General features: G+C 42.9%; 1 protein-coding gene across 1 annotated transcript in view; it reads left to right on the forward strand.

The window, feature by feature from the left end:
- The window catches only part of LOC117937104 (vesicle-fusing ATPase-like), a 26,865-nt gene extending 16,784 nt beyond the window's left edge, over positions 1-10,081 (forward strand). The window contains exons 12-20 of the mRNA XM_034860803.1: positions 557-728; positions 932-1,065; positions 1,445-1,511; positions 1,611-1,690; positions 3,615-3,749; positions 4,011-4,124; positions 7,923-7,978; positions 8,186-8,255; positions 9,779-10,081. Coding sequence (XP_034716694.1) covers positions 557-728; positions 932-1,065; positions 1,445-1,511; positions 1,611-1,690; positions 3,615-3,749; positions 4,011-4,124; positions 7,923-7,978; positions 8,186-8,216 — 789 coding nt within the window. The 3' untranslated portion in view covers positions 8,217-8,255; positions 9,779-10,081. The remainder of the gene's footprint in view (positions 1-556; positions 729-931; positions 1,066-1,444; positions 1,512-1,610; positions 1,691-3,614; positions 3,750-4,010; positions 4,125-7,922; positions 7,979-8,185; positions 8,256-9,778) is intronic.
- Positions 10,082-10,247: the final 166 nt, after the last annotated feature.

A 10,247-nucleotide genomic window follows, 5' to 3' on the forward strand; every position in this document is an offset into this window, starting at 1 on the left:
AAAGGGTTACCATGGCCAAATAAAGGGTTACTATGGTGGATGACTATGGCCGAGTAAATGGTTACTATGGCCGAACAAACTAGATTGTGGATCGGGACGCATTTTTCTGTCCGAGCCCACCTCACTTCCGCAGGTCAGTAACTTAACGCGACCCGAGCCCGACTGGTGTTAAGATATTTATGTCCGAGTCCGACCAGACCCTCATACTAATTTCCGCTCACTGCCCTTGCTGCTGGCTGGAATGGCAAGAATTCCACGGGAAAGGACACTAAGCTTCGGATAGTTGAGTTGCTGATCTCCCCACCTACATAATAAGCTGTTTAAGGTTTTAAAGGGCATTTAGTCTGCCGTTGATCCGGTTCAAATTCAGATGAATTGACTTCTGCCTACAGACTCTTGGGGAAAACATTTGAAGACATTCATTAAATCTATTTGGGGGCATTTATGCATATAGCCCATTTGGCAAATCACATTTAAAGAACGTATTTTTTTTCTCTTGACTTCACACAGAAAATAAACCTGACTTTAACAATATTTCTCCCTCTCTCTCTCTCTCTCTCTTCCTGTCCAGGCGTTTGGTACCAATCAGGAGGACTATGCCAGCTACATCATGAACGGGATAATTCGATGGGGTAACCTCGTGTCAGCGGTCCTAGAGGACGGGGAGCTGCTGGTGCAGCAGACGAAGAACAGCGAACGCACACCGCTGGTCTCTGTGCTGCTGGAGGGTAAGACGGACACACATCTATTCAACACACGCCAACCTCATGCAACATCCTTAGTTATCGCTCAACAGTTGAACATGCAATAAAAAGCCCTGAAATGGAAACTGCAGATGTCCTATCTGTTGTGATTGACTTAAAATGGACATCTTAGCCCAATCATTTGTGTTATTACAAACTGTTGATTTGAAATTCCTCTTCTTCCTCAGGCCCCCCTAACAGTGGGAAAACAGCACTGGCGGCTAAGATCTCAAAAGACTCCCAGTTCCCCTTTATCAAGATCTGCTCCCCCGACAAGATGATTGGACACTCTGAGATTGCCAAATGCCAAGCCATCAAAAAGGTAACACTCACCACTTGACCATCTTTCACGCTGAGTAGTAAGTGGTCTTGAAATATAGAAAACTGATGTAATCATGTCCAAGCTTAGAAATGTTTGGGATTCTCACAGAGAATATATAAAGGTGTGGAAAATGTATATTATTGATGCATCTGGATCTCCATTAAATGGTTGTATTACTTAATATTACTTAATAAGAAATATGGAAGACATTTTCAATTGAAAAAAATCACAGCCTCCATTTAAAGTTTAAACTGACATGCATTTACCAATACCATCACAGACAAAACATTTTTTTAGGGTTTTCAGGTCATGCATGAAGCTGTGGGCCTATTTCTGCTTTGATTTGAGCCTCTTTTACTCTTTTTATTCCATGGTATAGATATTTGAAGATGCCTACAAGTCCCAGCTGAGCTGCGTGGTTGTTGATGACATTGAACGTTTGTTAGGTAAGACACCAGTGCATATTGTGTTTTGCTCCTGGGTGGACTTTACACTGTTAATGTGAAATAAGAAAATTGCTAACAGAAAATGATCTGTCTCATCAGACTACGTCCCAATTGGCCCTCGTTTCTCCAACCTGGTGTTACAAGCTTTACTGGTACTGCTGAAGAAACCTCCTCCAAAGGTAAGAGATGCTTATTTATTTGTGGCGAGCTCACTTTGGAGTTGCTAGTCCTGAGGTGGCAGAAAGAGGGCAGCAGATCTTATGGATGCCAGCGCAGAGTCTCGTAAGGAATTGCTGGAGGTCTTTGGCTGCGACTGGCATGTGCGAGCAACTGTATGGTTATTAGCGAGTGTTTTGGTCCAGGCCCGTTGTGCTCACAGTGAATAGTGGTGGTAGAGACCCATTTCTCATAGTTGCTTTGGTGGTAGTTTGTGTGTGTGTCTCTTGTTGATGGGTTTGTGAATGAGAGTATAGCCCACTATATGGCTGCATGTGCATGAGAAGTGGCGCGGGGCCTGGTGTTGAATGCCTGGCTGCAGTGCTCCTCTGGGGTTGTAAAGCGCTGGGCCCAGCAGGGTGCCTGGGGCCGGGGGAGGCCAGGGGGACAGGGAGGAGAATGGGCTCTGTGAGAGAGCCAGGACCTGGCAGCACCGCCGCCTGTGTGGCACCTCATCTGCATGCAGCATCACAACCCCCCACGCCATGGGGGGGCAGCCGGCAGCCATAATCCCCCTGTCTACTCGCCACTCCTCTGCCTCTCCTCGTTCGTCTTCTTCGCCTGGTCCTTCTCCAACTTGTCGGCTTAGTGGAGCTACATTTCTTTTGCGTATATTCTTTCTTCTCTGCTCATGTTTGTCTTCTCCACTGTTGTCTTCTGTTGTGTTATGGACTGTTTGGCTGTCCTGTCTCCTCCTGTCTGAGGTTATTTTCTATTCTCTGTCCTCTTGTTGCAACCTAAAGGTCTATACTATACTCTTGCAATAGAGGAAGGTGTAGTTTCAGGACTGCATTTCTACGTCGCATTTCTACGGCCCTAGATACGGAACAAAACTAGCATACTGCACAGGCGTCAACATTTAAGTTATGAAGGGTTAAGGTTAGGTTAAAAGACTGGGTTTGGGTTAGGCTTACATCTTGTTAGTTATAAGGTGAGTTAAGACTTTATGGACAATGAATTATAAAGTAGATTATTGCTAAGTTTGGCCTGATATTTATTTACTACTACCTGCGTTGTAGCAGGGTTCAAATAACCTTCTGTGTGTTGATGGCTTATGAAGGTCCGAGAAATGAGGTCCTAAAGCTGCTGCTTCCTCTATTGCAAAGACACTGTTACTCCTTAAAGCCCCTGACCACTGTAAACCATCATCTGGGACAGGTGAAATCTACGGTCAACCAACGGCCGATAAGAGCTTTGGCATCCTGCATCAAAACTTTGACAGCTTAAAAAATTCCGGACCAAATTTCCACATTGTGACAGCTGCTTTGAGCCACATCTACAAACCAATTCATCATAATGCCGCCCCCCCCCCCCCCCCCCCCCCCCCCCCCCCCCCCCCCCCCCCCCCAATTCCGAGCGTGTTCTAACTCCTGTGGTGGCCGAACCCGAAATTAGTGTTGACTTTGTCTCTGAGGGTCCCTACCTGTAATAATAGCTTATGTTACCATTTCATTGCTAACATCAGTTATCAGGTTCCCATACATATGCAAGCTAATGTTAGTAAAGTATCAGTGCTATCGTTATTCTGTCTATTGTTCAAGATTAATAGTGTGAGGCGATGTTTAAGGCGGAGCAGTTTAACCTGTATGTTCCTTACCAGCAAACGTATTTCAAGGTGCATGATTCTAGAGCGTCTAGCCCAGTTCATGCAAACGTAAATTGATTGTGGTGGTCAATATTCATAAAAACGCCAAGTTTGTGAAGGGCAATACAGATTTTGATAATGAACCACTACAAACACAATGTAGCTTTAAGAATGTTTGGGTAAAGGAGAGAAAAACAACATAACTTGTGCTTTTAATTAGGAGTCACCAGTCTTCTGACTGTTAAAAGGAAGGGTTGAATCAACACATTTAAGTATGAGGGTCACTTCTGCTTCTTTGTCAGGGTCGTAAGCTGCTCATCATCGGCACCACGAGCCGTAAAGACGTCCTGCAGGAAATGGAGATGTTGGATGCTTTCAGCACAACCATCCACATTCCCAACATCTCGAGGGGAGAGCAGCTGGTTGAAGCCCTGGAGGTAACACACTCACACACTCACACACACAGCATCACTTTTAAACCCAAAACTATTTAACACACTTGACATTTACCTTGTCTGCAAAGGTGTTAAACATGTTTTATCCAGAACCTATAATGTGCATCACTTTTATGCTGACACATGTACTTTAGTCTGAAATTCTTCCTTACAGTTCATTAATTAATTTCCTACTTTGAATAATGAAGTCACCTATTTCATTCCCATGCTGAATGCTGTCCTTTCTTTGTCTCCTCCCCACAGCTGCTGGGCAGTTTTCAGGATGTGGAGCGGGCCAGCATAGCGAAAGCTGTGAAGGACCAAAATCTGTGGATCGGCATAAAAAAGTTGCTCATGCTGATTGAAATGGCCGTGCAGGTGAGAAAGAGATACTCTCTTTGCATTTGTCAGCAGAATAGCCATAGTGATAGCAATCTGTTGGTGAGTCACTTTGGTCCGGACTAAAATGTCTTATCAACTATTGGATGGATTTATGGTTTATTTGATTACAGTATACGTAGACAAACTGAAAACAGCTATCTGAAACAAGTATCATACTGCAGCACCAGTCCCTAGAAGGGCTTTTATGAAACAAAGAGATTAGAGCAGTAAATAAAAGGCTAGATACAGCAAGATGCTATACTATGAAGCAGAAATTACATTTAAAAACTAAACATGAGTTTAGGTTTGTTGCTTAATCAACCAGCATGTAGTAGCTCTCTTAAAAGTGGTGAAGTTTGCAGCACATTTTAAGTGATCAGGTTAACAAGTTCCAGGACTTTTTTCATTTTGCGGAAAAAGCTGCCTGAGCAAAAGAATGAAACCTTACGTTGCCACTGCTGCTAATACTGTATGATATGTGCATTCATTCATGCCCCATCAGGTTAATCTGTAATAACTTTGGTTTATGAACAAATCCCTACAAAACTAATAATATCCCCATCAGTCTCAACTGTATTAGAGAGTGTACTTTTTTCCACTAATTAGCAGATTTTACCTTGCTAAACTAAAATAGTGAACATGCCAACATCTGCATGTTAGCATGGTGAGCCTGTTAGCATGCTGACAGTAGCATTTAGCTCGAAGCCCCACTGTGCCCATGAACAGCCTCACAGTGCTGCTACCGTGGCTGCAGACATTTCAGTCTGGCTTTTCTCTAACATCACAAATATTCACATTCTTACTGGCTAAAAGAGGTTATTATGGGAAATGTAATGCTGCTGCAACTCCATATGCACTGGTGGTATTAGAGGTGAGAAAGGTCAAGTAGACTTTGGTGAGGTTACAAGCAAGGCAGCCTTGTCTTTTTATTTTTTATTATGAAAGACAAATTTCAAATTGGCTCAGCCTCTTTATCAGTGTTTAGTACGGTCTGAGCTTGAGCAGCCTGTCCCTCCTCTTCCTCGACATCTGGCCAGCATTCTCAACAGTCAACAGAATCTGTCTCCGTCACAAAAAACTGTCATCCATTAGCTGGAATGAAAAAGTGTGTGGCTTTCCTGATGCTTTGTTGAGCAATCTCCAAACGGTCGAGATCCAATACATTCATAGTTGTGAAACCGTGTTCTGCATAGCTTTCCAAGTTACATTCAAATGTTCTGAATCAGAGGGAAGCTACTCATAAGAACAACCATACACACCTCGTGGTTTGGGTGTGCCTACAATTTAGAGCAAAATCAATAAAGATCACCCATCACACACATACAGCAGGTAACAATAAAACAAACACAGACGTGAACATTAAACCCATCCAAGTGTGGAAAAAGGGGAAAAATGTAGACCACCAACTCACAGCAGATTCTTGCCTTTAACATCAGTTGTATATATGTAGATATGTACAGTTGGTATAGTGTACTGACCTTTTTCAAAGTTGCCTCTAGGGGGGTTTGTGGTTTAGTCTTAGTTATGTTTGGTTGTATTTTTCTGAGAGTCCCTGTTGACAGTGCTGCAGTTATTTCTGTTTGCCGTGTACCCACATTATTGAATTGTAAAGCCTTGTAGGGGCCCTGACCCTGTCAAAACACTAGGTTAATCAAATGGATTGGTTCTGTGAAAAGTCAAGATCAGTCATACATCACTCCTGAGACACCGTGTACTTGGGAAGTGATTTTATTTTGAGTCATAAAGACTAGTACATTTCAAGTATATACATGATTTATTTTGCTTTAACGAACACATCACTCCAGAGATGGCAACTTGACTGCCGTAATGTCTCTGTAAATGAAGACCTGGATCTTTATACACTGCTAGGATCAGATTTAATGTCTTTTTGTCAGATTGGCGCTGTGGAGGAAGGTCTGGCTAGTCCACACAGCATTCTGGCATGGGAAAAAAGTGTGCTCTGGTTCATTGGCATTTCTTTAAAGTGCCCATATTATGAAAAAAAAAAAACCTTTCTTCTGGGATTTGGGGTATTAATTTGTGTCTCTGGTGCTTCCACACACATAAACTTGGGAAAAGAATTATTCATGCTGTTTTGAATGAAACACAGTATCTGAATGCCTTCAGTCGTACGGCTTTCTACGTCACTAGCCAGGATGAGGTGGCTAACCGTAGTGCATGCTAGCTTGTTCTCAATTGCAAAACACTGCTACAGCACACACTAGTTGACCAAAATCTCTAAAAGAACTACTTCTTGTCCCTGTTCTGCAGTGCCCCTCGTCTAAAAGAAGTCTCCCAGCTAATCCTGCCTTGTACTGACCAAAGTTGGAGACAGAGTTATCTAACTGATGTGATCTTACCTAGCTACTAAGCATGTGCGACTCCCATCAAAGATAATACAGATGTGAGATGGCTCACTCTGGAGCTAAAACAGAGACCTAAACACAAAGAGGATCTGCAGCAATGTGCAGTACAACAAAAATATGGTGTTTTTTGAAAATAAAACCATGTAAACCTATTCTGGTACAACCTCAAAATACAAATATGTACCTGAAAATGAGTAGAATATGGACGCTTTAAATCAAAAAAAAAATTTTTTTAATCACAACTGTATTGGGCGGTGCTAAGCCCCAGACGGAGCCTGGTGCAACAGAAAACTCTGATTGGACAGATAGTCTAGCTAGCTGTCTGGATTTACCCTGCAGAGATCTGCACAAGCAGTTAAAATCCACCGGAGTTTGAAATTACAACACAAAGAAAGCGATAGGTAACGGAAACCTGGAGAATTTCCGGTGGCACCTGAACAATCCCGGGAGTGGAACGTCGTGGATATGGACTACTCATGCCTAGACCTACCTATGTCGACCAGTCTAGCAGATCTGATTTAAGATTAATGCCTTAAGAGTTTCAAGTCTGAGAAAAAAACCCTGATGATGTCACAGTGATGTCATGTCAGTGTTATCTCAGCACGGGCTGTGAGACTAGTCAGTGTGACAAAGTCAGGATTCTGTTTTTAATCGCTTTCTTGCAGATCCCTTATTTGTGTCACACAAGCCTTTTCTTTAATACTCCTGAAATGAGGATTTTTCAGTAGACAGTTACCAGATCATCTTGAAAAAATCGACTCCAGTAGCATCCAAATGACGTTTGTTCACCAAAACAGGTAGCAGGCTTTTACGCAGCAAGCCGAGCAGTAGAAACAGACCTTAATCTGACTTTTGGCTGGTGTTATTTCTCCCACTGCCTATGTATCTGTGGTATGTTGATGATGTGCACTGTCTGTTTGTTGAGGCTGGATGCTGTGTAATTGCTGTGGTATGCACAAATGTGCAGCCATGTTCTGCACCCTGCACCCCTCCCCCCACCCCTGAGCCTCAAGAAGTATGAATCTGTGTTTGCCGAGACATGCACGCAACTACACATACATTCATAGTTAGTCTTCTGTCTTCTCTTTAGCGTTTTCCCTTTCATTCCAATGTTTCTGGCTGCTCTCATCTCTTAACTCTAGTAGCTACAGGCAATTCCAGGCATACTGTAAGTTATTGCATAGGTTGCCATTAATTTTACTTCCTCTTCCCCCTCCCCTTCTCTACAATCCTATCTCAATCCAAGTTTGTTGAAAGTGAAGCGTGAACTCCAGGACCTGCCACTATTTCAAATTGCTCTGATGTTTCAACACCTTGCTTCTCAAACAGATGCTTGTCCAGAAAGAAAACATAGGACCTATTCACCATGTACGGTGTATTACATTATCTGGGTACATGCACTAAAAAAGCAATGCGTCTGTTTTTTCAGATGGAGCCTGGCTACAGAGTTAGCAAGTTCCTGCGTCTACTGAAGGATGAAGGAGCGTAAGTATTCCTCTCCTGTGTCTAGCCCGACTCCTTTGAGCAAAACGGGATCGTCCCTGACCCTGAACACTGACACACTTCACACATCTGTCACCTTCACCACTCTTCATGCACAAGTGTTAGTAGAAGTGCAAAGTGCTGACATTGTGATCATTGTAACAAGTGTGACTAATAAGATACATTTTGTCTTTTTTTCTTCTTCTGCAGACTGGGTTCTAATAAGTTTGTGGCAATCTAGACTCAGTGGAGCCACATAGTGAAACGGCATCGCTCAACGGTAAGACTGCAGGGCCTGCATCAAACTACATGGTCACATGTTCTGCTCACCATTTCCTGTCCGGAGTGAAGGGAGCTGGTGTAGCAATCTGTACAAGTCATGTCTAGCAGAAGTCCAACTAAAGAGTAATGAAGGCAAACAGAATGTGAGCCTCATTCAAATGTATTAAGCCAGAAAAACAGAGCCATTTAACTGGACTAAGAAGAAGAAATGTTATCTGTCACATACAATCATGCAGTACAGTGTAGTGAAAGTCAGTGCTTGCATTTAACCCATTAGCATTAGTAAGCAATGGATCTTGCCCCTTATGACCTCATAAGGGGAAAGGTTACCTCCCCTTTCTCTGCTTTGCCTGCCCAGAGGATGTGCCCGACCCATGAGAGAGAGACATCATGGCTTTCAAACGAGCAAAGGGGCAGTTGGCCAAGGTCAATATAAAAGAGACTTCAGATACAGTATTAGGGGACCACTAAGGTCTATATAAAAGAGACTTCAGATACAGTATTAGGGGACCACTAAGATCTAAATAAAAGAGACTTCAGATACGGTATTAGGGGACCACTAAGGTCTATATAAAAGAGACTTCAGATACAGTATTAGGGGACCACTAAGGTCTATATAAAAGAGACTTCAGATACAGTATTAGGAGACCACTAAGGTCTATATAAAAGAGACTTCAGATACAGTATTAGGAGACCACTAAGGTCTATATAAAAGCATTAAAAGAGCACCATGTCATGGGACCTTTTTAAAGGAATAGACTGACTTCTTTGGAGACTCACTTATTTTGCCTGCTTGCCAAGTGTTGGATGAGAAGATTAATAACACTCTGTTGTCTGTCCGGTAGATAGGAAGTTAGAGCTGCAGGCTGGGTAGCTTAGAACGTAGCACAGAAACTACTCAGTGTACAAAAACTGAAGAGTAAAAACAACAAGGTGTGTGTTTGGGGGGGAGCTCTGTGTGGAACTATTTCTTGGCCCGGTCCCCCCCCCCCCCCCCCCCCCAAACACACACACACACACACACACTTTTATTGAACTTTAGATATGGAGTGGGCTAGCTGCTTCACCCTGTTTCCAGTCTTTATGCTAAACTAAGCTAACCAGCTGCTATCTCTTGGCAAGAAAGTAAATATTTCTTCAAATGTTAAACTATTCCTTTAATCGTGTTATTATTTCTGATATCTCTGGCTATCCATAGTCTGTAGTAACTATAATTCAGGGTAAGCTTGCTTAACTGTACTTGAACTGTAGGTTATTATTGTATTGATGTCTACAGTGAATCCTGCTTTTTGAGATGCACCCTCATGAGGACAGGCTGCCCACGGTGATAATAAACAAAAACTTGAAACTTTTCAACTTGCAGCCAGAGCTTTGCTTCTCATCACATCACAGCCACAGAGGCTTATGGTATAGCTAGCGCACGGCGTGCCTAAAAATAGGTCGACTAGACAGGTGCTCTCTTGTGGCAGCATGTCTCCTTTGCCTGTCTCTTCTCACTTCTATTTGTCTCTGATCACTCAGTCGCTGAGGAACGAGAAGCCTGAAAGAGGCTGGCAGGAGGAAGCAAGCAAGAGAACGTTTCCATCTCTCTTTCTGCATCCTTGCCTCCCATCCCTGAAGCCCTGTGCACTTCTCTCTGCACTGCAGCCTTCTGCAACCAGGCAACCGCCTCCTCTTCAGCACTATGTGAACATGTAAAATAAGAGAAGTAAGCAGTGTTTGTGGTGTCTGTGTATATTGTATTTGCATAAGACTTGTGCCTTAAGCTCCATGGGATGCCCCAAGCACTCCATCAGTGTGTGTGTTTGTGTATGTGTATATATACATTTGTGTGTGTGTGTGTGTGTGTGTGTGTGTGTGTGTGTGTGTGTGTGTGTGTGTGTGTGTACACATACATACATACACACACATATATATATATATATATATATATATATATAAAAGAGAGACCATGGCAGGTAGATGTGTATGCACAAACACTAATAATAAC

Source organism: Etheostoma cragini, chromosome 21 (genome assembly GCF_013103735.1).
Source record: "Etheostoma cragini isolate CJK2018 chromosome 21, CSU_Ecrag_1.0, whole genome shotgun sequence".
Lineage (NCBI taxonomy): Eukaryota > Metazoa > Chordata > Actinopteri > Perciformes > Percidae > Etheostoma > Etheostoma cragini.